This window comes from Drosophila subpulchrella, chromosome 2L (genome assembly GCF_014743375.2).
Source record: "Drosophila subpulchrella strain 33 F10 #4 breed RU33 chromosome 2L, RU_Dsub_v1.1 Primary Assembly, whole genome shotgun sequence".
NCBI lineage: Eukaryota > Metazoa > Arthropoda > Insecta > Diptera > Drosophilidae > Drosophila > Drosophila subpulchrella.
Window position 1 is genome coordinate 14,085,718 of NC_050610.1, and position 27,427 is coordinate 14,113,144.

General features: G+C 37.6%; 5 protein-coding genes across 5 annotated transcripts; 1 reads left to right on the forward strand and 4 right to left on the reverse strand.

Moving 5' to 3' along the window:
• Positions 1-3,147: 3,147 nt before the first annotated feature.
• LOC119548537 lies at positions 3,148-5,183 on the reverse strand. Its single transcript, XM_037855830.1, has 3 exons — positions 5,011-5,183; positions 4,264-4,440; positions 3,148-3,473 (listed from the first exon to the last, which is right to left on the reverse strand). The coding sequence occupies exons 1-3, from the start codon at positions 5,069-5,071 to the stop codon at positions 3,265-3,267; spliced, it is 447 nt and encodes a 148-aa protein (XP_037711758.1). The 5' UTR covers positions 5,072-5,183; the 3' UTR covers positions 3,148-3,264.
• A 1,185-nt stretch (positions 5,184-6,368) lies between these two features.
• On the forward strand, positions 6,369-7,290 carry LOC119548329. The gene has a single exon (XM_037855518.1). It carries the CDS (start codon positions 6,377-6,379, stop codon positions 7,118-7,120), a length of 744 nt encoding a protein of 247 aa, XP_037711446.1. The 5' UTR covers positions 6,369-6,376; the 3' UTR covers positions 7,121-7,290.
• Positions 7,168-12,531, reverse strand: LOC119548330. The gene is made up of 3 exons (XM_037855520.1): positions 12,307-12,531; positions 8,078-8,290; positions 7,168-7,873 (listed from the first exon to the last, which is right to left on the reverse strand). The coding sequence occupies exons 1-3, from the start codon at positions 12,374-12,376 to the stop codon at positions 7,656-7,658; spliced, it is 501 nt and encodes a 166-aa protein (XP_037711448.1). The 5' UTR covers positions 12,377-12,531; the 3' UTR covers positions 7,168-7,655.
• Positions 12,532-15,906: 3,375 nt separating this feature from the next.
• On the reverse strand, positions 15,907-16,935 carry LOC119547577. Its single transcript, XM_037854480.1, has one exon. It carries the CDS (start codon positions 16,873-16,875, stop codon positions 16,045-16,047), a length of 831 nt encoding a protein of 276 aa, XP_037710408.1. The 5' UTR covers positions 16,876-16,935; the 3' UTR covers positions 15,907-16,044.
• A 448-nt stretch (positions 16,936-17,383) lies between these two features.
• On the reverse strand, positions 17,384-26,650 carry LOC119547974. Its single transcript, XM_037855025.1, has 3 exons — positions 26,355-26,650; positions 21,627-21,812; positions 17,384-18,042 (listed from the first exon to the last, which is right to left on the reverse strand). The coding sequence occupies exons 1-3, from the start codon at positions 26,422-26,424 to the stop codon at positions 17,819-17,821; spliced, it is 480 nt and encodes a 159-aa protein (XP_037710953.1). The 5' UTR covers positions 26,425-26,650; the 3' UTR covers positions 17,384-17,818.
• Positions 26,651-27,427: the final 777 nt, after the last annotated feature.

Below are 27,427 nucleotides of genomic sequence, written 5' to 3' on the forward strand. Positions count from 1 at the left end.
GGGCTCTTTATTTTAAGAAGGTGCCTAATTTGTTAATTACTAAAGCAATGATGGCAAATAAACTTATGGTTTAAAATGGCATTTGACGCGTCTAAAAAATTCTGTTTTTTGTTGAGGAAAATATCAAAGTAGCCAACACATTTGTATGACAAATTTTGAAACCCCTACTTTTCTGTTCACAACTTAAATATAAATGACGTCTATGATATCTTTCCAAAAAAAAATCTATTCTTCATTATTCAATTTTAGAACAGAAATTTGATTGCCAATATTATTTAAAATCCTTTAAAGACTTCGCTCGATTTGTGACTTTTTTCGACAACTATACAAATCGACCCACCCTACTATGCATGCATATTAGCGGTCGGCAGCGTTCCATTAAGTGGCCCTAGGGAATTGTTCTGCTCAGCCTCTGCCACAACACTTACAGCGTACCACAGCGGTTGGCACACACACTTGGACGAGCTGCCCCGAGCATATTACTCACACGAACAGGAAATAAAATGTCATTGTATTGCGTGTCGACCGCACATTAGTGAGTGTTTTTATTTTTTAACATTAAGCGCACAAAAATTTCAGCTTCATAATATATATATATATATGAATGTTCTTTTGTGCTCTTTTTCCTTTTTTTTCTTTTTTTTTGTTATATGAAATTATATAGCCTTGAACCTCAGAAGTTCGCATATGTTCAGGAAATTCCAAGCTTGCATATTTGTGTTACACAAAATCGGAAACTTATCAGATCCAGTTGAACATTGAATTTCTTCAAGGAGTTAGTAATACTTGTTTGTTAAAAAAATAACCTTAATAAAATGTATTACTAATAAATGAACACAATTCTATATAATGTTTAATAGATAGCTTTCAAGCTGAGCATGCGAACAGTATTTAAAGTAGACCAATAAAGTTATTTGGACTCGTCTAGTGATGCTGATCAAGAATTTTATAATTTATTTTTGGATTTAGAGATCAAATTTATTAAAATTTACGAGCTAAGAATTAGTCAATCAACTTGTCAAGTTCTTTGCAGCCAGCAGTAATTTTCTGACGATCTTTTCTTACATGAGATTAAATATATTATTTGCGATAGACTTACCTGTTTTTAAAATTTAGGTTAAACCTACTGTGCTAAAAATCCGTTTGAATCAAATATTTTATTAAATATTATTTTGCAATTCATATGTAGAAATGGTTGCGCGCGGGCAATCGCCCTAGTATCATTTGGCGGAATAATTAAGACACTCGGTGCAATTAACGGGGCTATCGACAACAAGACTTCTATGAGATCCACACTTAGAATTGGTTATGGGGTTGCACTCATGGCACCCAATGGCATACCCTGCGAAGCGATAATATACAGATTATATCCGTAGAATAATTTCGGGCGATTTATTACCAGTGTAGGTCAAAATGAACAGGATGATGAGAGCTAGGATCAGTTTTACACACGACACCATGCTCGCGTTTCAAAACTATTTTAAGACGATTTTTTAAAGTAGACCTTACCAGCGCGGCAGTTAAAGAGCGACTATGAGCATAAGCTTTCAAAACACCCAGACCTTATCAATGGATTCCGGAAATATTATTTGCTTTGCAGAAAAATGCCTAATTGCAAAGAAAGATTAGGAGTATAAGAGCACTATTATTTTTAAGTACTATACCGCATACTATTCAAAATAAAAGAAATGGAAATTCTTTGCAGCTTAGAAACCCCAATAAACATTTAATATATAATTTCAGTCTAAAAAGTTTTGTAATGTCTTATTTATAACTTTTTCCGCATATGGTCACTATAATATTCAACGAATAATTAACGATTAAATATAAAGATAATGAGTATAAGAGCACTATTATTTTTAAATACTATACAGCATACTATACAAAATAAAAGAAAATAAAATTCTTTGCAGCTCAGAAAGTCCCATTAGCCTTTAATTTATAATTTCAGTTTTAAAAGTTTTGCAATGTCTTATTTATTACTCTTTCCGTATATGGTCACAATGTAATTCAACGCCCAATTAATATGTTGTCAATTTAAACTAGACTTTTTGTTTAAGCGAGGGTTTTTAATTTTCCGATCTTGCCTAAACATGGGCAGGCATTTTCTATTTTCTTCAATTAAGTAATTTCTGAAATTATGCTAAATGACTTTGGGTTAATTGGTGCAGGCGGGGGTGGAATGACTTCGGATATTGCAGCTTCCAGAGTTCTCCGATCTGGGGAAGTGCTCTCGGAGATCGCGGTCAAGAGTTTCTTGACCTCTTCTGAGCTGCATTTAACACTTTGTAAACTCGAATCCGATGCGTGGAGTACTGAAACTTGACTTGCAAATGAAATTGAACTCAATTATATGTAATTAAGTAGGCAGACGAACATAAATCCCACTTTCCGCTTAAAAAGGGGGGAACTGTGCGACCTTTTTTTTTACCAACATTCAAATTTTTGTTGCTCATGTGGGTGCACATACTAATTAGACCCCAGGTGTTTCACTCTCAGATCCCAGACATATTATACAGATTCGGCTTATGTTTGACTCTGACTCAGTTGATTTTATTTTGAATTGTATTGTTATTGTATGACTTTACCTAAAATGTGTTCACCGTACAAATTGCGATTACTGTAGGTCTACTGCTTTTTGTAAATTAAGTACAGTTTTTGAGAAGTTACTCATGTCGGCCTGTGTGAATATTTTTTATGGGCTGGGTCGAAGTTACAAAGCAAATAATTAACTAGTAATATTTTTTTCCCTTAACTTGACTTAGTCATTGTAAAGCTAGGCTTGAAAAATCAACATTGAAATAATATTGTTTTCATTATTGTATTACATTATTTAAATACTTTTGAAATCTTTAAAATAAGCATGGGCGTAGGATGGGTGCTTAAAATAAAATATTAGACTTATTATTATAAAATATTAGTAGCTGAATTGGCATTGGATTATTTCAATGCCTTCCCTAACATTTAATAAATTTTTAAATATTTTCTGACTCCTATTAAGCAAAGTAAATACGAAAACATTTTTAAACATTTCTTGAATTGATCAGAATACTCATTAAGTCTGGACCTTTCTTAAGCCAACATTACTCAACCCCAGATCCCCCCAAGCCAATAATAAATAAGGTTACAACATTATTTGGTATATTGTTGGGACAAACTCCTGTCCCTCTTTTATTATCAAATTAAATATTTAATTTAGAAGAGATTTACACAAAGCAAGACCATAGAAAATTAAAAACAATTAAGTTACTAGCTAGTTAGGATCTAGGCCAGCAGATGAGCCACTCCGAAGAAGAGGAGGACGGCTCCGGCGATGGGGGCCAGGGAGGAGGATCCGTTGCACTCGTCCTTGGTGCAGACGTCACAGCCCAGTTGCTTCACGAAGGGCAGGGAGGGATCCGACTGGCAGCCACCCTGGACATTGTTGATGTCCCCGAAGTAGCAGCTCCTCACGATCTGCGGATGTCCGGCCACTGGAATGGGAGCAGATGTTTGGTTTTGGCATGAGTAATGGGGCAAACAACTTTCTCTGGTGGGGTCTACTAAATGAACCTATTGTTCACCCAGCACCTGGCACTTGTTAATTGTTTACTTGAGCTGTATTCAATATATAAACTCTACGCTATTGTGATAAAAAACAAAGAAACACAATTCGCACCGCGTTAAAAAATATTTATACATATTATTATCAGGGAATTTCTGTTATTTTTCGTTTGTGATCTCATAATTGTAAAATTTTCTACAATTTTTATAATTGATTCGTCTCTGGAAATAAACTTGTTTGGCTTTAATAGAGTTAAAAAACGATCATAATATTTATGACGAAATATTCTAATGGCACAACTACCTCGCATATAAATTAAAATGCAAAGCGTGAGAATGCGAAAAGGTTGCGGCATTCAATCACAACACGAATTAAGTTCTCAATTTGAGTTAATTACAAGAAAATAAGCCGCAAAAAAGTGACTAGAAATCACGTCGAATAAAAAGCGAAATAGCACGCATGACATCAGAGACTAAACACAAAAACCTATTTGATGATCTCAGGGGTTATGTGTTGTTAAAATTTAGCTATCTGTTGCTTGAAGTAAGCAACTTGAGAATCTCAGTTTCAGTTGCTATGGAATTGTTCATTTTGGAAGATTAATTTTAAAGTTGAATTTTTTTTTAAGCTTTATTGCATGTTTATTTTTTGGATTATGTTTTGAATTGTATTTTTATAGGTTTCACCTATTTTTTATTTTTTAAGGACTGTAATCTCACCGCTCTCGAGGGTTTTCTTCATGCAACCAGTGGCGTTGCGCAGGGGGAAGAAGTTCTGCAGGTAGCGAGGGGGTCCAATGCGGGCACAATCAATCAGCAGGCTATCATCCGCCTCGAACTTCAGACCACACTTGGGCATTGTCAGGGACTCGCATTGATAACACTTAAGGGCGTAGGCTGTAGGGATTATTACAATATTTAATGGATGGATGAATTAAACAATATATTTTTTAACGATTTTTATATGTAACACGGAGGCTTCGAAGTAAAGCGGTGGGCATTTCAAGATAAGGATATTTTTTCTATAACAAATGTATAATCTGTGTATTTTAATTAGGAAATTTTTATATATAAAAGAAAATGGAGAAATTTGGAGGTTCTTACTTCAATGTAAAAATGTACAATCAAAAAAAATGTTGTTCAAATTCTTCCTGAAATAAAATTTAGTTTTCACAGAAGTAAAAAGTGATCGCAAAAATCTTTAATTTTCCCCAAACTATAATAAAAATTTAATATCTGTGTTGAGAGGTTTTTAGTTCAATATAAAAATGTACAACCGAAAAAAAAAACTTTACAAGCTTAGTAATACGAACGACAGAATTTTGTTAAAATTTTCCCAAATAAAATTTGCTTATTCCAGAAGTAAAAAGTGATTGTAAAAATATCTTAATTTTCTGCAAACTGGCTCTCCTTGAACTTTTTTAAATACACCGTTTCCACTGCCCACGGTTTTAAAATGCAACACACCTGAACAGGCCAGACTAATCATAACGGCCATGGCCAAACTGCATTTCAGAGCGGACACCATTTTCACCAACACTTGATTTTTTGGCTATTGCGTTTTCGAAAATGATCTTTTGTGATCTTAAGCACGAGTATGAACCGAAGACAACGATATCTGCTGAACGTCTGAAACTGTTGAGCGTTGCGAGTTGGAACAACAGCAGTATTGCAGTTCCAGCCATAATACATCGCCGACTCAGCAGCGAACATCTCTCAAAAGAGAAATATTGAGGGTCTCAGAAATCGTTCTCTGGCTTATGCTTTGAGTGGAAATTTGAGTTTATCATTATTACTATTGTTATTTTCACGCCTGGGAAAACTGGTTTCAGGTCGTGTTTTGTTTGTAATTTAAATTACGTTGTAGGTCTATGCCCGTAGTATTATTTTGTAGGCTGTAGTACCCAATTTAAATATTAAATTCATTGCTACATATATATATTAGCATTTAAAACAATATGTGTCTTCTGTATTTAAGGTAAAGTTGACAGGTTTGAGTCAGTAACAGATTCATTAACATCCACTCTCTAAAGTGTTGTTTGCATCGAAAACAATTCTAAGCGACAGAATTCACTTGCTAATTCTAAGATTCAGTAGTCATATAGCAGACAAATGATTATCTTACAGACACTTGAGTGCTTTTGTAAAGATTTCTAGTCTCAGGCAAGTTTTTTTCATTATCGCCCAAAAGTATGTCATCAAATTTAAAATGGCTTTGGGCAAGCAGCAAACATTAATTTGGCTCATCTCATTGAGCACGATCGAAACTTAATGAGGCACAGATGGGGTGTCACTAATCAACAAGGACAGCAAATAATTTGCATAAATTTAATTAGATGTGCCCAGCTGGCCAGACATGGGGGCTGAAAATGGCTGAACGGAAGGCTATGTTGGGGCCAGTGGAACAAGGACAATGGCAGGATATCAGTGAGGGTTGCATTGTCTCGTATGTAGGTCGACTAATTGGATTCGACTTATATGGCTATCCCAGTGTATTTTCGGATTAGTGGGGGAAACAATATCTAGGGGATTGGCCTCTTTAAAAGCATGTCTTAAATTCCATGTTTCATTTGTTTGTGCTGGACTAAAAATACTTATCTACTTACTATACTCAAAATATTGAACTAATACCAAATAGAAAAATTAAAATATTATTTATCAAATTAAAGTTCTGATATTAGCCAAATGATTGTACTAAATCCAAGTACCCTTTGTAGTAGGGTAGTGATAAGCTCATTTTTCCGTGAGAGCACTTTGCGGTAGAGCCAAGCTGATAAGCTCAGATTGAAGATAACCCAGCTGCTCTTATTTCAGTTGCATTTCAAGTCTCGAGATGATTAGTAAACTGTTTTTTATATTCCCCCTGCTGTTTGTAAGAACTGAAGCCACTTTGGGAACGCAGGTGATCAGCTATGACAACAAAAGGATGCTCCAGCTGATTGAGGACTTCAATGGAACCGTTTCCGAGCAGCTCTACCTGGTGTCAGCCACTTGGGGAAAGCTAAAAGCCGACTACCCGAGGGATGTGGCCAAAATCGAGGACTTGGAGGAAACCCTGCTGCATGTGGTGTGTCGGAAGGAGAGTAATGTCACAGTTCGTCAACAACTGCAGGGTTATCTCATTCGCGAGCAGATCCGCGAACATCTGGAGATCCTGAATACCACTGATCTGTTCCGGCAAGCCCTGGAATCCGAGGAACATGAACTGGGAAAGTATCAGTTTGCCATCGGTCAGCATTCCCGTAAATTTCATTGTATTTTTAAGCCAGACCAATTGAACAGAGTTCTGGTGAGAGTGCTCCATAGGGTTTACACCTTGCAAAGTTCCACAAAGCTGGCTGCGTTTTTTTACCAGCTTTACATTACCGGCAATCGGGAGTCCTATGGTTTAATGATCCAAGCCGAACTGATGCTGTACGATCGCTATAAGAGAGGTGGCGAAATCAACCAGGAATTCTGCGCCTACATGGCAAAACTCTGGCAGAGCATCCAACTGGAGGAGTTCTATTCCGGTCTGGATCAAAGGATTAAACAAAGACTGGTTGATGCTGTTATTGACCTTCTAAAATACCTCTAAGTCCCAACCATTTACCAAGACTTTAGTTATGTGAACTTTATTCGGTGTGTTTTGTATGTTTTAGTGCTTTAATACTTTGATTTTAATTGGTTTTGTTTGTCTAGCGTCTGAGATAATTACATAGGTGAAGGCTTGTGTTCTTTACAATAAAATATCATGTTGTACATAGACTATTTAGTGGGTATTTACTGTGCTTGCGAGTTTAAACTCTACTGATTATTGTTTCATTTACTTAATCTTTTGTAATTGGATTTGTTTTGTTATACTTGTATTTATTTATACTCTGAATTGGTTTTATCTTGAATTAATCGGGCTTTGAGCTTGGCAAACATTTGGCACTCGGCCAGGCAAATCATAAACTTATAAACGAACCTTAAATTTCAATCTGAATGTAAGCTAATGAGGGGGGGAGAACAGTGTCCCCAAAAACTAAGTTAAATCGAGCTAAACGTAAACGTTAATCAGCCATAGCTCGGCCCGTAAGGCCAGGCAAAATATCACGTTTCAACTAAAATACAATAGAGAGATGTTTCGCTTAGATGGCCAACTGATGGATTAGGGCCAAAATGGGCAGGAGCAGCATGATCTCCAACATGTAGGCTCCTGTGAAGGCTCCATTGCAGCGATCGGTGAGACAGTCCTGGCAGAATATCCGCCGCACATTCTTCTCCGGACTGGTGATGTTGCACAGCTCCACCGGATCCGACTTGTTGGTATAGTAGCAGAACCGCTTGGTGATCAGTTTGCCGTTATCTGGAATTTAAATAATAATACTTTGGATTAATATTTAATAATATGTATATATTTAAAGCAGTTGTAAGTGTGATTTGCTCAGCAAAACATGTCGAAGTGTCAGTGGACTGACAGAGCAGCGGCAGAGGCACTTCCTAACCCGCGGGCCGCTGCTTCTGTTGCCGACCTCTTCTTTAAAGACATGTTAATAATAAGATTACTCACTCTCCTCCACCGTTTTGCGGCAAACGGCCCGCTCGTGATCGGAGTTGATGGTGCTGTTGCAGCTCCTCAGCAGATTGATGTTCCGCTCCTTGATCAGGTCAGTGGGTATATTGTCCTCCTGGAAGGTCACATCGCAGAAGTCCTCCGCTCCAATGGTGTCCGAGCTGCAGTGCCAGCACTGTAAGTGCTGTTTCTCACGCTGCTCATTTCCAGCTAAAAAGGAAGAAAATAATTCCATTAGCAGAGCGAACTTCAGTTGACCTTTCATGGGGTCACTGGGAAAAAATATATTTTGCCACCAAAAAATAAACTTTGTCTGTGGTCTAAATATAAAAGAGGGTGACACAGTTTTGTGTACTTCCCCCCAAACAGTTCACAGCCAGAGAGGTTGACATCATCAGATTCATGTGCCGCCCACTTTTCAGGCCACCCACTGCGAAAATGGAGAATGCGTGGACAGTCGATGTGGCGCCTCAGTCGTATTTTATTACGTATACGTAACCGAATACTTGCTGTTAAAGTACTGGCTAAATAGTTTCGAGATTTTTGCAGAAATGATAGATGAAGCACAATGCTTTGGTATTAAAAATATGTTATCCTTTTTTGATGGAAAATAATATTTAGATCATTGCACAGAGTGTAATACGCATTCCTACACAGTTTTTAAGTAATTGTACGGTTGTATTTAAGTTATTTAATTTATACAACATGAATCCCTACTTTTAAATTAAATTTTCATGTGAAATATATATAAATCTTCATTATAGTTACACTTTCTGATTAAAAATAAATTCGAATAAATTTTAAAGTTTTTTGGTAAAATTGCTATAACATCAGAGAGATCATTTATTGATTTCTTTCACCTGAATAAAGTGTATTGTGTAAGGACCCCATTAGATTGCTACCTGATGGATCTGCTTCTATAAATACATAATAATTTTTTACTAACACTTTTTCCTAGAAAAGTGTTTGTTTTTTTTGCTCATTAAACGTTGTTTACTTTGGCAACCATAATTTTATTTACATCATGAATGTTTTAATAATTAGTTTAAAGGTGATGAATCATTAGTATTTGAATTTAGCCACCACTGTCTGGAACATATTATTATATCGGTTCAGTGTTTATTTTCCTTTTCATAATAATTTGTTATTCTTCCGTTCACCGCGTTCATTTCGCACATCTAAATTAATTTTCACACCTAAAACATAAGAAAACTGTTTGGATGATTCTCTACTATTAATAGAATTTCACAAATGATTTAATTAGTGCAAGAGCTTGGATGATGTGATTTATGGGTATGGCTATAGGAGGGAAACTCCACTAATTGTGTTGATAAGGTTGCGTGATTTTGCGCGACAGTGAATCAAGATCGCCGGCTGTGTCCTTGAAAGAGTTTTGCATGTCCTGGCAGGTGAAAGTGCCAGGACTCGCCTTGTTTACCGCAGGAAAAGGCAAACATGCCACAAGTCCAGTGAAGCACTCGGGCAGCTCGAAGGCAAACAATCTTGGAAGGGTTTTCCTCCGAGGAGTGGTGGCTGTCAAATATTGACTATAACATATTTATAAATTTCTCGTTTCTTTGCTAAATTACATTATTACACCAGAGGTGGCGATATTACGTATACGCTTGGAAGCCTTGAATGGTCGTGGCCTTGGAATGCCAGTTGGTTGAAGAGTGTGGCAGCTTTATATTGACTGGACATATGCAAAATCCAGCCTTACTCCGTTTGTATCCATTTTCCAAGCCTTGTTGGCTCTTTTGTTTTAGTTTTTGAAGAACAATTTCAGGTAATTGGCACAGGCCTTAACTTTATAGTGTGAGTAATTGATTGTTTTTTACTGATACAGATAGAAAAAATAAATAGTAGCAATCTTTGTTTAATTTAAAGTTAAATATACTTGATTTCTGTATTATTATTTAAAAAGCTTTAGATAAAAAAGATAAGTTGATTTCTTAATTATCTAAGCATATTTGCGACCTATTCCATGACCTTTTATTACATTTTTCTCAGTGCATCTTATGGGCTCATCAAGGTCGCAGTTTAAAGGTTTTATATCGCCCACGCTTAACGTTCTGAAAGTATTCGGTTAGGTCACGCATATGGCCCGACTTGGTGTGGCTTCCTTTTAAGCGGTTCTCGGGTAATTGAAAGTTGAGACTTGTTTCGAGGAAGTGGCACTCCAATCCCCCTTATGCATTGTTTTTGTAGCTTTCCACCCCGAAGGCCATGAATTCTGTTTAAAAATAAACAAAAACACCCCCTTAAAGAATGTAGCAGAAGAATAACAAATATAATCCGATACAGATCGGATGTGTGTAAGGATAATCTGGGCTTCCTGTTAATGAAGGTACCCCCAAAAGCCTGTATCTCGATTCATTATCAGTTTGCGCAAATTACGCAATTCAAGTCGGAAAAAGGGAGAACTAACCCCCGGATGAAGACCGCCAGAGTCTGACATAGTTTTTTTTGCCATGAGGGGTTGGGTTTTTTTTCCGGGGCGATGTTGGGATGTCAGATGCCGAAGACAGCGGGAAACTGGAGCAGACGACATCCTGGCGCCACTCTGACATGCGCACTTCCCGAATCTCGTAAACCGTAAATCCAGATTGAAGCCAGGACAAAAACAGAGCAATTAGATAATTGCAGCACATTGAACAGGGCTAATTGAGAGCAACAGGGAGCAGGAGCTGCTGCTTCGATTCACCACCTAATGACCCAATCACAATCCCCAATTACTCTCATCATCATCAGAGGCGATTCGAAGATACTTAACGTACCATGCAAATGTGCAAGCTGCATTCGCTGATTTCATTCTGTTTGGCAAATCAAGTGAAACAAGCCGAAAATGCCTGTGGATATAAATATGGAAATGTCTGGCAGTCGGGCGAATATTTGTATTTATAAGGCGTGCAGGTTGCCAATCATTCAAAGGCGTGAAAATCACCGAAATGCGAAAATGCACGTGTATATATTTAGCGATGTTCATCAAGAAAGCATTGACCCAAGAAAGTTTCCTATACCAGATGAGGCAATTCGCAGTATATTTGGAAATTTAAAGAATGTTATTACATCCGAACAATAGACTTCAAAAGTAGTAAATCTTATACTAAAGAATACAGGAAGGGCGAATATATATTTTAACAATAAATATTGTTTTAAGTTATAACAAGTATTTCAATATACTTAATTTTCAGCAGGTGTTATTTTAAAGTAATAACATGGGAAATACAAATATTAGGAATAAACAAAAAATCGCTATATATCTTCTGCATATTGCCATTATAAATTGGGTTAACCTCTCGCAATAAATCACATATCTTCATAATTTTCAAATGTCTTTACTCTTTCCACACGTGTTTCAATGCAAAATATACAACCAAACACTTCCTATATTAAAGACCACATCGCCGCCTATTAATATTTCATTATTTTTCACCCATCCGATATTAATTTGTTTACAACAAATAAAAACAGCAGAAACCTCCATCACTCTGAGTATCGCTCATAAATCCCTCTTTCGAATCACGAGTAACATAAAAGTTTTAAGTATATTTAATGGCTTCCACCTGAAACTTTTTTAGTTGTAAGCCAAAATTTTGAGAATTTGCATAAACAAGGGATAATCGTTAAATAGCCGGCGGAAAAACTACATAAACAAAATGAGAGAAAATTGAAAACAATTTTCATTCATGGGCTCTTAGTAGAAAAACCATCACACCTCAAACTTTATGCGGATCGGCGACCTTGTATGGCAGATGAAATTACAGGTGCACAGGAACGAATTTTAGTTATGAATCCAGATACTATCTATCTAGAAGATAGCTTAATAAATGTAAAATTGGTATTTTAATTTTTTGAACTTTACTTTAATTTAATTTTTTCTTCTGTGTGATATCCTTTTTTGGTTTTATTGATTAATACATGTTATAAAAAAATATAACATATATTTCTGCCTTAAAACTGTTTGTTTTATTTGTTGTATTATTTTTTTATTGAGATAATATTATAAATTATCTTAACTTTTGATTGTTGTTAACCTGTATTATTTAAATTTCAACACAGTATAAGTATGAGCCTTCAAAAGCCAACTATGGCACTAGATTTTTCTCTGTGCACACCCGAAAATATATGAAAAATTTGACCACCTCTTGCGGGTTTCATGTTTACAAGGAGATATAGAGTGTTTTATTTACTGATCGACACATCACCTTTTAGATGTTGCTCACCTGTGATGTGCCAGGCATTGGCCAGCAGGAAAACACCAGCGAGGAGGGCTTTAATCGGCACCGCTGACATTGTTTTCTTGGAATGTTTATGGGAATCCTTTAGAGACGCGGAACGCGACTTGGCGGCGCCTGTGGAGATGGGTATACTATATATCCTTCAAAGGGGTCTGTACTTGTGGGGCTTCGAAATCGTTTCGAGAGCTGCGCGCGATGCAGACGGTTGCTCGGCCGAGGAACGACTGTGGATGTTGCCGAGGCTTCTTCGCCAGAGTGCCAAGTCTTGGTACTGAAAGTTCTGGCAGCGCAGCCGCTTCGCTGCCGGCAGTGCAGTTGTTGTTGCCTCGGCTCCTGGGGAAACCCCTGCCAGCCCTTTATTTTTTTTTACTTCCTGAGAGACCCGAAGAATCCCACCAGACAGCCAGCCAGACTCACGCATTTGCTGCTTTTGTTTTTGCAAGTCGCTTGCCCTTTTTTTTTCGATTTCTCTAGGGGGCCATAAACAATGCAGTTTAATTGATTTGGCAGTGTATTGTTATAATAGTTGGGAAGAAAAACAAACAATCTCTAACTATCTCTATAGATAGGTGTGTGGGGTAAATTATAAATAAATAAACATGTATTAATAACTGAATGTTTATTATATTTAAATTTATTAATGATTGCAAAATATATTAAAATAAATAGTCGATGGTATATTGTTTTGTAGAAGACAATAAAAATAAAAATAAAACAAATATGTTTCAGACTCCTTCTATAAAACGAGGGTTTTAGATGTGGTACACATGAAAGATTTATTGTGCAATTTACATAGGTATTAAATTTTACTTTTAATTTTCACTTACCAAAGGAAACAGGGAAACAACTTTTAAAATTAAATAACATTTTTAATCCTTGAAGTGCAATAGCGACTATTAGATAAAGTTCTTAATATGATTTATTCACTATTTTGGATATTTGATAAAAGAATTTGGCGGAAAATATTTATGACCTTTAAGATAGCTCTTTTAAGTCTATATAAAGTGTAATTAAAAACTTTAACTTAAAACGGTTAAATAGTGCATTTAAACGAAGAAAAAAAGAAACATCCCTTAAACTCGCTATGTTCCACTGTGCTGTCACTTTTCTAAAGCTAATAAAATTCAACATTTTTTAATTAATGTGCCAAGTGTTTTTCCTCTTCCGAGAATATAAGTCATATTTTTTTTAAGCCTGGTAGCCTCTTTCTTGTCTTAAAAAAAATACAACTAAACTATCGCTAAATTAAAAAACAAACAAAAACAATTAAAGGAAAGCAAAAAACAAACCTTTTGAATTATCGAGAATAAAAAAGATTTTGGGTCCAGTCATGGTCACCCTAAAAACATGGGTTGTGTCTCGGCTAAGTGAGGACTCCATCCACAGCAATAACAGCTTTTCTTTTTAAGCGCATATTTCAAATAAGTAATTCGTAAAAAAAGAACAAGTCTTAAAAGCATTTTTAAGATCGAAATAACTTGCCCACAATCGATTAGCAGCACTCCTCATGTGATGTAAATCACCTAATACCTTTAACCACTTCCCCCTTATTAAGCAGTTGACATATCTAGATTTGAATGCGGCTAGCCATTAAAAATGATTCACATCAGGCAACAAAAATGATTCATGAGTGCAGGACGCAGTGGCACAACATTTGGCAACCGCAACTCGACGGAATTAGCCAAATTTGGCAACACTCTTACCAAATTGGCGACACACGCACCTGGCAGATATACGATTTCGTATGCAAATCTTGACACTAATCTGCGGCATTACTATAGTTGCTCCTCCTCCTCCCAGTGGTTCGATGCCAAAGTTTGACAAAGCGTGAAAAATGCGCACGCACCCGCCAATCGAATCGGTTCGGATCGGATCGGATCGGATCGGGCCAAGAATAGCCGGGGTTAAGGCCTGATCGGTGGAAAATCGCATTCGAATCGCTGACTGCGCATGCGCAGCGACCAACAGCCAACAGCTGCCCTCCGGGGCGTATGCGTAACATTCGATTGTCGATTCTCAATATATATTTTCCAAAGCGGCTGCCCCATGATAAATGGCCAGTTTTATTGGAAACTCTGTACGACATTTTCGCCAGCCAACGACAACTAAAAAAAAAACTAAAACCCAAAAAACAAATAAAAGCCGTGCGACAAGTTTAAATGGCCAAAACGCTTTATTCGCAGCTTAGTTGCCACCCATTTTATATATATATTTATTTATTTTGCGTTATTTCACTCGATGTTGTAAGTGTTTTTCTTTTTTATGACAGCCTTCGCTTTTCGTGCCATGTGACAAATTTTATTTATATACACCGCTGGTTTTATGCGATTTTAATTAAAGCATAATGGAATTATCACGCTACCGTGCGGCCCCAGAAATTTAGTAGCAATTTGTCTTTGCATTCAATCTGTGAACCCTGCAAATCCTACGCTCAATGAAGGGGGTTAAAAGTCACCAAATGCTATGAAATAAAAAAGAATAGAGTTGGCGGAGATTTTCAATTTGCGTGGTTGGCAATTAACGAATTTCGCCAATTGAATGACAGGCTGAACTCATTTCCGCTTGGAGACCATAAATGAGTATATTCACATATATAAAGACTTATATGTAATATGATGAACTGCTGCCAGAAGGCAACCGTTTGTTCCTCAAAGCATTTGCAATGTCAAGCGCAGTGAAGTGAGACAATTACTTTTGATTTGCCTGGCAAAATGTATTTTTAATGTGGGTTACGAGAGCTTAAGTTGGTGACTATATGCACTGGTCTTTATACTATATGGAACGGGGTGTAATGTGGCTGATGACATCACCCTACCTTAAGTATACTTTCCTAGAGCGTTTTACTTATATACTATGTTTATGCTAAGGGTTTCATGATTTCTTAAAAGCGTGAAATAAAATTTGCTCCTGTTTATGCGACACCGCCGAATTCATGCATTTTATCAATCTCAGCTGACAGAGGTGCCGGACCGGTGGAAAAAGGTGTTAGCGATTATTAAACCGATTATTTTTTATCGATTCGCATGAAATAATCTTGCTAGTATTAAAGATAAAGTATGTGCAAGCCAGTATAACATCTTTTTACCGTTAAAATAAAAGATGAAAACTAGTTTCCATTGGCACTAAATGAACAAATAATTTGTTAAATGTTAGGTGTATTTATGTATTTATATCGATGTGGCAACTCCGATAATTATACAGAGTTACCGGAGTTTAATTGTCACCAATTCACGCTTTGAGGTTGAATTCATAGTCAACTTTCGTGTGTTGCCGAATTCACGAAATGGCGTTTATGCACACACGAATCGGCTGAAATCGCGAAATGAAAGCGTGAATTCGGCATCGCATAAACACAGTAATAGATGAGCTTATTATATTATAGTAGCTTAGTATTACTGAATAAAGTATAATATACATTTTTTCAATAGTGCACTATAATAATTAATTATCACGATATTGTATTATTATATTATTATAATGTATATATTATAAATAAGATAATTATCATGATAGTAATAGTGGTGAAAACATTTAGTTAACCCCCGAAGTTCTGTATTTGTATGTAATGCTGGAATGCATTTATTATTATTCTGTTTGGCTTGATTGTGGTTTATTTTGGATTATAAAATCGTCAGCACGGGTGTTACAGAAAGATCTATAAAATTGGAATTTTGCAATCTTTGGCTAACCTTTTTGAAAACTAATCAATTTTGAAAGATCCTGTTAATCAGCACTGGGAACACACCCCACCTTGTAGATCCTGAAGGGCACATTGCGTCGTCGCTCGTTTAAAGTGATCAGCATGCAGTAGAGAAGCTGCTGCAGCTTTCGCATCCTCAGGACATAGGGAGCACTCTCGCAGTCCTTGAAAAGGGGCTTCCCCCTCGCCTGGCAATGGAAAAGAAAGAAGGCTCCCCCTGAGGCATACTCTGGTATGAAACCAAAGGCCAGGGCCTGATCCCTCAGCTGAAGGATACCCGTTTGCAGGTGCTGGGCAAAGAACGCACTCAATGCCGATCCCAGGCTCTTGGTTTTGGTGTACAACTTGCCGACGGAGAACTTTTCGATGTCCACCCAAAAGTTGCGACCATCCAGACAGCAGAAGGTGTTCAAAGTTTCCAGGGTGAGTTCGCCCACTAAATCCCTGCGCTGCCTGGCCGCCAAACTTTCATCGTAGTAATCCTCACCATTCACCAGAATCGTGTCCAACAGCCGAGTGTCCCAATGGTCCAGGGAATGGAAACTGCCTGCACAACAAGCTACCACACAGCAGGCCAAGATCTTGCCAGGAGCCGAGGTCCTTCCGGCTGCGGACTCCGCCGAGGTGGTACTATCCTCAGGCTCCACTTGCTGGGCGGTGCCCCACAAGGACCACAATCGGTCGGCGACCTCCACCTCGTAGTTCGTCTGCTTGTCGTCACTTTTCCGCCGCTCACAACCATCCGCATTGTGGTCCAGGAGGCGACTCCACAAAGGCAACGTATTCGCAGGAGTCGTCGCGTCCTTGGCCATCGCACGGGCGGGAGCTGATTTTTTTTTGGGTGGCATCCACATTTTGTAGGTCCGGCTGGATGGAAAGTGCGTAGGACAACACAGCCAACTATGATTAGAATCTTTTTATTTGATAATTCCTCTGCTGAAATTCAGTGCGAAATATATGAATATAGAAAACATACCTTAGATGTTAAGAACTAGTAGTTCAAAAGTACTTGTTTTGCCAAGCCAATGTCTAAACAGGGAATAAGATTTTATGTATTTTGATCTCTATGTCTCATTTAATCTCTTTGTACTTGAGTGATTATATGATTATTTTATAGACTGTAAAAGTTTTTGAATGTTGTATGTATTAAATGTACCTATACTTCTTTTAAAATATTTTATTATTTTATTTACCAATACCGTATCTAGATTTTGTGTCTTTTATAAAAAATTTAGTCATTTTCTCGTTTCATAGGCGATGTTACAAATCACATTAAGGCGACATTTAATAGCTATTCCTATAACCCATAACATCCCCAATTTCGGACCAATCCTTTAGACCCCAATAATTGTACACCTCGCATACCATCTAAATATGATTTATTTATTTACGTAGGGCAGCAATCGAAGGCTCCGCCCTTTCAATTAAAAGTACAATAATAAAAATATTACAAAGATGTACAAATTACAACAAAGTTAAGTGTGTGATCGAGTGTTTAATGAAGGGTGTAGAGTAGTGACTACGAGTAACTGTTTGATTTTCGTGGGTGAGGTGACGGTGACCGAGTGACCGAGTAACATTTACAAGGACGATGTCGAATGGGTGACCCCTGATGAGAAAGACTTTCTCCAGCCGACGGCATCCCGTTCTCCTGTGTGTGATTTGTGCAGATTCGTGGGGGTGACAAAGTGACTAAAAACTCGTTGAAGAAATTCAGTTAAGTCCGGGCTAAGCACCGAAACTCCCGGCCAGCTTGCAGTCCCTTAATTAAGTCCGGTTTGGGCCGGATCCGTTGGCTCATTTGCATAGGGGCAAGTGCCTGAAGGAGGCCAGCAGGAGGGGCAGCACGAGGAGCAGGAGCAGCGGGGTGGAGCCACTGGCTCCGTTGCAGCCGTCGGTGGTGCAGGTGCGGCAGTAGACGGTCTTTATGTAGGACGAGGTCTGGTCGTTGGCGCACTTGTCCGCCGAATCGTCCATGTCCTCGTAGAAGCAGGAACGCGAAATCACCCGCTTGCCGTACACTGAAAAAAATATGGGAGGGGAGAGATCAGCATTTAAATATATTCACTTAATCATTTTAATTAATGTCTGCTCTGTGTGTGCGCATTAAATTTAATCTGTGTGCGTACGTGCCGGCGTGGGCTGCTTTTCGAGCCATGAAAATATCTCAGAAATGACATTTGAAATGCCGCCAGGCACAAATAAAATAAATAAAAGCCATGTGGTCATGGCTGCCAGCAGCTAAAAAATAATAAAAGGATAAAACAGGGTGAACTAAAGAATTTTTAAACATTTGCTTGATGACTTTTAAAGCCTTTTTTGATCCTTTCTGTTAGTAAATTTTTTCTTACGTCAAAGAAATATTTTGAGGTGATTTTTTCTCATCCCATTTGAACTGCAATAGGTTCAAGGCCTTATAAATGTTTTTGTCCGGCAAATAATATTGAAAAAAATAAAACTGAGCCGCCTGCGAAACGCACACGATTTGCCAAATCGTACCTCAAACTCGACGAAACTAGAGACAATTTGCAATCAGACGGCAAATGAAAACCAGAAAGAGCAAATCATACAAAAAAAAAAAAAAAATCCCCAACAAATTGCGTGTTTTGTGTGTGTGAGCAGCAAATAGAACAAAACGACCAACTGGTAAAAACATTTCCAATGGAATACGGCAAAAGCGAACTTTAAAAGCCGCTCGAAATGGTCAGAGCTGGCCATTTTTGTGATTGGCTCAGACGGTGGACGGTGGGCCACCGTCGAACTAATAAAATTGTTGACAATTGTCGCCTTATCACGGTCGTCGCATCAAACAAGGCCCAAAACCGCCATCAGAATGCAGCGGCCGCCGTGTGTGCCACATTGCGCATACGCCGCGTGCTCCGCTGGCCAGAGCAGCCCCGGCCAAAAATGCCGCTCGGACATTGTCTACCGCACACACGGCGCAATAAATTTAAATTTTAATTAATTTAATTATTTATGGCTCGTTATGTGTGCTTAATCAAAAAACTGTTGCTGCAAACATGGGAAATTAAAGCGAAAAATATAACAGGGCAGCTAACTTACTTTACTCTTGGGTAAAAACCATATTTTATCAATATTAAATTTACTTTAAAGCAAATTGATTAATATTTTGTATCACTAAAATGAACCAACATATTCTTTTACAGCCGGTCATAATTTAATCTATATCAAAGCAATTTTAAGTTAAGGATAAAGTTAATAAAATGAATCTATTAAACTTAAAATAATATACATAATTTTTTAATAAATAGCTCACATTTTTATTTGGAAAAACCTTTTAAGCGGGAAAAAAACCAATAAATTTTGTTTTAAAGCGGTCAAATTGCATCAAAAGTTGCAAGCCCAAAGTAGTTAACTTGTAAGTCAAAACATATATATCAAAAATTGACTTTATGTATGTCTCCCTTTTGGTTCGTCGATTCCCCGGAGAAAAGAGCCAGAAATAAGCTGTTAGCCGCCAAAAATGGTCCTAGGCCGACTTGCAACAGGTTGCAAAATATTTGCAGTCACAGACGTAAATCAACAGTCTGCGGCTAATTGCTTGGCTTCATATTTTGGCATTATGGAATACGTTTTTAATTTGACATTTGCCAAAAAGTTAGCCACTCGTCTAAGCTAAACTTCATAGGCAATTAATTTAGCGGCTAATAAAAAACCAAAAAAAAAAAACCCAGATGGCAACAACAAGTTGCATCGCCTAGTTGCATTTTTCTCAGACACATTCTGCCGCCATAGCCCCCGATTTTCGCCCCTCATCTTGGACTCGTAATTGAGCGCTTCACGCTGTGCAACAACTTAATTAATTTATATGTATTTTGTGTATATTTTTTCCTTAGCCCGCTCGGCCCGTATATTATGTATTTTGCGCATTACAAGCGCTGCTCATGTCGCTCTGGGACCAAAACCCAGTCAGAGATATAGATACTGCGACGGTTGAGAGTCTGCAATTGCAATTTTAATTGCCAACTGCCAAGCTCAAAACTTGCAAATATTCGCCGCACCAATTTGTAGACGCATGATTGCAAAAATTTAATGGTGTTCATTAATTGGCAATAAGAAATTGCTTAAATGCGACTCTAGAAATCCCGGCCGCCGCTTTTGATGGGCTTTAAATTGCAATGAATTAATTTGTTGTTTTGTAAACTAATAGATAGATTTTAATTTGATATACTATCACACCTTTTTGACTTTTCTAACCCTTAATAAATACTCTTTTAACCACCAATAAATCAAATTTTTGAATAATTTATGGCTACATTTTATAGTGGCTTCAATTTGTATCTATACAAGTTTGTGCAGTTCATGCGGTTTAAATAAATAACTCTTTATTGTATTGCGAGCAACAAAGTTTTGCCAAAGGCAATTCCATCATTTATAGTAAAAAGATTTTGTATTTCATTGTTTGACTGGTTGACCCACATTAAAAATCCGAAACCGACTCGTCTGCCGCTTGGCAAATTTATGCGATGGCCCAAACAATGCAAAGTGAATTTAGATCAAAATGTAACGACACGGATCGCTTGGTAATTTGCAATTTTGTTTGCTTTGTTTTGGTCTGCTTTTCTTGTCATATGCAAATGAACAAATTGCTTTGGCCACAGACAACAAATGAAACTAGCAATAAAACCGGGTGGACAGTCCAGTAAAATCGGACTTAAGATCGCCGAAAAGCCACCACGAAATATCACTCATACGCCCCGTTCGCCTGATCTTTCTCCACATAAATTTGCCGTAAATTAGCGGCACATGCAACTGCGGGCCAAAATGTCGCCACTTGTTGTTGTTTCCCCTTTTGTTGTTGTTGTCCCGCCCGGTCGCCACCTGCCACGCCCCCTTTGCAAACGCTCAGCAACAGCGGCAGCTGCCGTTGCATTTGCAGATCCAAGTCGTTCCATTGGCAATTGTCCGTTGTTTGCTTTATTTTTTTGTAGTTTTTGTGTCGCCTGCACTTGTTTGGACTTTGTCAGGGCAATAAATTTCAATCTTGTTTGACTCTCGGCCACAGCCGGGTGTGAGTTGCGTCGATCTAGCGATCCCCTCCCTCCTAACCACTAAAAAAAATTCTGAACAAATTATAACTGATATCTTAATACTGATAAAGGGGCTATGAAATAATTCTATAGTTGAGGGAATATTATTTGAAGGGTTGATAAATAAAAGCTCTGATCAAATGTCTATTAAATGTGTAAATAGACCTTTTTTAGTTCGTAGTTTGTAGTATAAGTTCAAAAAGTTTCATTTCTGAAATTTTTGTAAATAGTTAATGGAACTGTTCATAACATAATAACTTTATACTTTGTTCTTTTTTAATTTGAAAAAATCTGTAGAACAGCAGCTACTATTAAAAAGATGTTGTTACATTTTTAAAATGCTTTAAATTTTTTTAATATTTAATACTGGACTTTTACGACTATTTTCTAGTACTTTGTTTTTTCAAGTGCAGCCTGTCCATAGACCGCACACGCGGTCACAACAATGCAAATGCAACGGGTGCACAATTATTCATGCCTGTGGTTTTTCTTTTGGAGGTGCTGTGACACCGAGTGAGTACAGGTTGGCCATATAGAGGGGGTTTCGATCTCACCTTCCTGCACCAGTTTTTTGCAGACGGGTCGGGCATTCACCGACTTGGCGCCCACGGAATAGGTGCAGTTCACGTAGCTCCAGTAGCGCTGCTGCTCCGAAATCGACTCCGGCATGAAGGGATCGTTGCAGAACTCGCCATTCGAGACGTCCGTGGAACAGCGCCAGCATCGAAGCACCGCCGAGGCTGCAATGGGTAATTAATATCAATTAATGGGGCATTAACAATTCAGATAATCTTCAGAGCACTAAAACATATCTCCAATCCACTTTTCAATACGTAGGCAATTGGTCTTCTTAATTGAGATATATTCTTCGTGATCAAAACTACAATTTTATGATTTATTAACCAGAATAATAACTTATTCATATTACTTTTTTTATACCCTTTTGCTAGTTGTGAATCTAAAAATATTTTAAAAAAATATTTTAATGCACCACCTTAACCATTTTAAAAGTCTAACTGATATTCTGTTTGGCCAAGACCACCAGCTATTTGCACCATAATAAAGTAACTAACTAATTTTTGCTTTCCGAATCCATAACCGTTTGACTAATGAATCGCATCCCATCATAATCAACTGGAATGGCCACTAGGCCATAATTTCCTGCTGCGCTCGATGCCGTTGGCGGAGATCTTTAAAATACTGCCGAACCGCCACTAATTTTAGTCGGAAGCCTTTTGGCCGAGTTATTTATGCGACAGGCTATGGGGCAACTGCCTTATAAAAGTGTCAAAAAGTTCGACTGCGGCTGGTTTATGCGTGCGATTAGCCACCGCGACTAGTCACTAGTGTGTAAATAATCATTTGATTAAACTGGGCTCACGATTGTTGCACTGGGAAAAATAATCATAAAGATGTGTAGTTTTTAAATAGCATGAAGGATCAATAAAAATGTATAACAAGAAGAAATGGCAAGGGTTAAGTAGTTACCTTTGAGTCTAGAAGTATTTTAAGTATCTAAACTAAGAATAGATTTTAAGGGATAATGATATAGAAATTTGGATATTTTTTTTTACGGCTTGTTAGATAGAATATTTATGGAAATAGATTATATCATTTAATAGATCGTTTTGGTTTTAAAAACTTGTGCACTTCATAGAGATATTCTTGCTGCAAGCGGTTCCGAGAATATTTGAGTGATGATGATGACTGCGGCTGTGATGGCGGCCATAAAACTCGTTTCTCTGGCCAATTTAAACGTCAAACGTTAACGTTCGGGTTAAATGCACTTAGCCAACACGTTGAGGTGCGTTTAAGCGAAAGCCTAGATAAGTCGAAAGGCTGGAGAGACGGAGAAGGGGGAAAGGGGGGATAGGGGAAAGGCCGGAGAAGTGTGCCAACGCATTGGCCGAAAACGTGTTTTTTTCGGCCAGCGACCGCATTTGGCCATAAACAACCAGCATAAACATTGCAATTTGCGTTCGATTCGCATTCGCATTGGCAGTTGGCAATTCAATGCGATCGAGAGCCCAAAAAACTGCCGCGAAAAACGGCGTAACCGAGATGGAAATTATAATCATTTACAATATATTGAAATTAATTGACAGTTGAATTGTCAGATCGTTTGCAGAATTGTTTATTTGCGCGTCCGCTCCAACTCGGTGGCAGTTTACTAATGGTAATGACTGTAATTCCATGGAAACTGAAAATTGATATTGTGCCTGTCAGTGGTTGCGGTTGTGGTTGCATTATGCCAACCGATGTGGCAGCCGCAACTGCCCCCCAAACATGGTCAAAAACATACGAGTCCGAATCCGAATCCAAATCGAAACGCATTTGGGCCCCGAATGGTGGCCGCTAAGTGCGTAAGTATTTGTTGGACGAGATGTTTTCGCCGATTCTTTTGGCCATCGGAATTTGGCTTTAATCATTGGTGTAAAAGTAAGAGGGGTATGGTATAAGAAAAAAGTCTGATCTTAAATCAATCTATGTTTCGGATCCATTATCATAATGTATTCCAACTTAAAATTGCAAAGTAATTAGATTAATCATTAAAATAAGTTAAGATTTTTTACTTTAGTAAGTAAATCAGTTTTCTTTCTCAACATGTTCCATTCCTTCCTGTTTTTCCTATTTCAACTAACATGGAATCAACCTTACCATATTGCACCCTTAAAAGAAACCCACTAATTGCAGTCTTTCTGTATATTCTTCCTACCCCTTATAATCCAATTCCACCTCTGCCAAGCCTAGAAAATATATAAAGTTTATTGCCCTTTGCGACCATATAGGCATATGGAATTCCAGTATATCGTAAGTACGAGTCTCCAACAATGGGGGTTAAAAAAGTTTCCCACACACCGTCAACGGGGTTCACATGCAATTTTTCCATTAAGCTCCAAACTTGAGGCGAACTGCAAGTTATACTTGCAACATTTGGGATCTGCCCCCAAACATCTATAATACATAAGTCAGCAAACCCTACGACTTGGCCCCCAAAAGAAACGTGTTGATTACCAGCCGGGTTTCCCCATTTCCCCCCAAAAAAAAAACTACCCACAAAGTGTCGTCCATATCGCAACGCATTAAACTCGGAAAGTTACGAGTGTGTGGAGCTTCCATTGTAGGGTGGGTACAACTTTGTGACCCTAAAAAGTAATAGAGGTTCGGTTGGAGCTTCGATAGAAAGTTTCGCTTTTGCCTTTGACTGGCATGCAATCTGGGTTCGTTCAACTGCGAAAATACAAATTGCATAGACCGTCGAACGTTTATCAAAATTGCCGCATATTTGTGCCGAATACCTAAATAATTAGCGAGCTTTCTAGGTATTCAAACAATGTAAAGGGATGGGCAATGCAAGTGATTAGGCTATAGCCTCGTTACATACCTATTAAAATCATTTTGAAGGCTATTTACACAATACATATGATACAGTTTTCTTTGATTCCGTTGCTTACAAGTAATATTTAAGATTTGTTGCTAGAAAATGCTGAGTATTTTGTATACCACATATATTATACGGATTAGCTTTGATATTCATTCAGCTTTTAATAAATTTACTGCACAATACAATGTATTTGGCATCTGCAGTGACCATAAAATGTTTACATTCGGATGGTTTAAAAATATACCATATATGTAGTACTATTTGGATTACACATGTGCCAGCTTACAAAGTGTATAGAAAAACATTGAATTTGTTGACAGAAAAAGCGTGGCGTCATTAACATTTTTGTACTTTCCTTTGTTCATTTACAATGTAAATCTTGATTTTCCATGTAAATTATAAATCCGATAAATCTGAATTTGATAAATTCTCTCTCCTCGCTGTCATCATACTATAATGCAATCAATAATCATTTGGCCAGATCTACTTTAAATCCACTACTACAATTTTTTTGTTTTTCTAGGGACTTTAGTTAAGCTCTCATATTCGAGTTTACTGCGTTTTACATCCCAGTAAATTGCAGTGAATTAGTAAGCAACTCAATGGATTTAATTAGGCTTGGCCCAGGCAATTTCTACAGCAGCGGATTATTAATTAAGACGATCTGCCGACAGTCATTTAAGATTACGCGAAGGTTATGGCTGGATATGCCTCATCGAGTATCTGGCTAGCAGATGAGCTGTTTATACTGAAATAATTACATGTCTCGGTAATGTGTGTTGATTCTGGCCATACCCTTTAATTTTCATTATTTCCATATCGTTCTAGTTGATCTCAGATTAGTCATTTTTATTGAGGTGGGCCGGAGTGGTCAGTTGGGTTTATGCCACTCAAAGTTGTCATTTGCCACGCCCACGCAACATAAACACAAATAAACTTTTAGTTGATGACATGACCAGATATGCGGCACGCTTTTTCATTGAAAATTTGAGGTAAGTCCAAGTAATTGCTGAGACCTCGGTATGAAAATTCTTTTTACACCCCTTTTTGTGTAATGAGAAAATTTCCAGAAATAAAATAAGAGTAGCATTTTTCATTTCACCACATTTTTCTCCGACATTTTTCTTGGCTATTTATGAAATTTATTTTCTCTGCATATTTAAGGTTGAGAAAATATTTTCGTTCTCATTACCATCGAACGTCGTGCATTTGAAGTAAAAATAAACACCAATGAGCTGAGGAAAAATATCGAGCAAGTGGAGAAATAATAATAAATCATGGAAATTCAAGCACTCTTTGTATTTTCTCTTTTTGCTCTTTAAGTTCAGGTATTTCAAGAGGATTTCTTCTGTCCAGACAATTGCACTGATAATGCGAAAAATATTAACGCAATTCAGACAGATGGCCATGTATTTCAAAAGACTTATCAATGGGGTCAGTCGTAAAAAACAACTGATTATATTCAAGTTTTTGATTTAATTTCTCTTGAAATTGATTTTTCTAAGTCTTCTGACCAACTTGAAAATAAAAATCTATTTTTCTTAACCTAAAATATAAACCATTTCTTAAGTCTTGTTTTTTCCATAAAATCCGTTTAATTTGCTTTAATATTTAAACACCTTTAAATGATTTGGTATATATGCGCCATTTCTTTACCATAAGTTTATCAAGCTTTCAGCAACCGTCAAATACTTTAATCTGACTGAGTTTCTCCCCCATTTTCCGCATAAGCGAACCCTTTTGACTTGGTTCAGTGAACTCAAGCTCGTTTTGCTGCACATTTAAATGGGAAATCACGCCCAGGCACTTAAGTAACTTCAGGCCACCCGAAACTCCTTCTTGACTTAATTAGCTACCATTTTATGCAGGGCAACGGAATGGAGGTCTGGAAACCCACCTGTATTGAAAAACATCAGCAGGGATAGGAGGCCGAGCAAAAAGCAGCCTGTTGAACCGTAGGATGTCATGATTCCTCTTCTATTTTTTGTATTTTCCTTAGAGGGAAATGTTAGATATATCACTGCACAAGCACTGCACTTCAAAAATGGTTGAACTTTGTATTTCCTTTGGCCTATTGTATTCCAAAGTAATTTTCGGCTTGCGCGATTTTCCGAACACGCATGCGACCCGTTGACAAACTGACTGCGAACTGAAACCGAAACGAACTGAAGCTGAGAACTGAACACTGAATACTGAATACTGAATGCTACGCGACAGTTGAACCAATAACAAAACGAACCCAACCCCAACGCACACGAATCGCCATGAGAGAGATCGTTGAAGGCGGTCGATTGAAAGGCTGGAAGCCAGCCAAGCGATTGAAAGAGTGCTGCTTTCAACAAGAAGAATACTATTTGGGGGTCCCAAGTTTTGGGGGGGGGGGGGGGTTATATCTGCTATTCGGTTGCGGATTGGGTTGAGTGGATTCGAGTGGAGCGGAGCTACGCTGGGTCGGGTTTAGGAGTTTACAGCTCCACGATATGGCTGCACTTTTTTAATGGTGCCCGCAAACACTTGCAGTTTCAGAGGCAGCACAGTGGGGCAAAGTAGATACATTTTGAACACCTTTTAGATCTTAAAACAATACAAAACTACAGATGTTTATAAAATAAGTACATTTTTATTACATCCTAAAAAATCGTCGAATAACAGAGTTCCTCAAAACGCTTGAAGTAAATTAAATACATGGAAAATTTTTTATTAAAGCATATTTTATTTTTTATTAAAACTTTTTTAGTTTCATAAAAAATGTAAAAAATCCAAAAAACAAGAACTCTTTTATCTAGTGCCTCTACTATTATATACCTATTACTCTACCCTTTATTTGCACTTGTATAGCGCCACCTAGCGGGGTTCAGTGACCATTAAAAAGTAATACATTTTGAACAATTTGTTTGATTTGGCAAACGATTTGTAAACAAAATTTGACTCTATACCAGATTTCATTGGAACTGAAAAGAGGAATTAAAT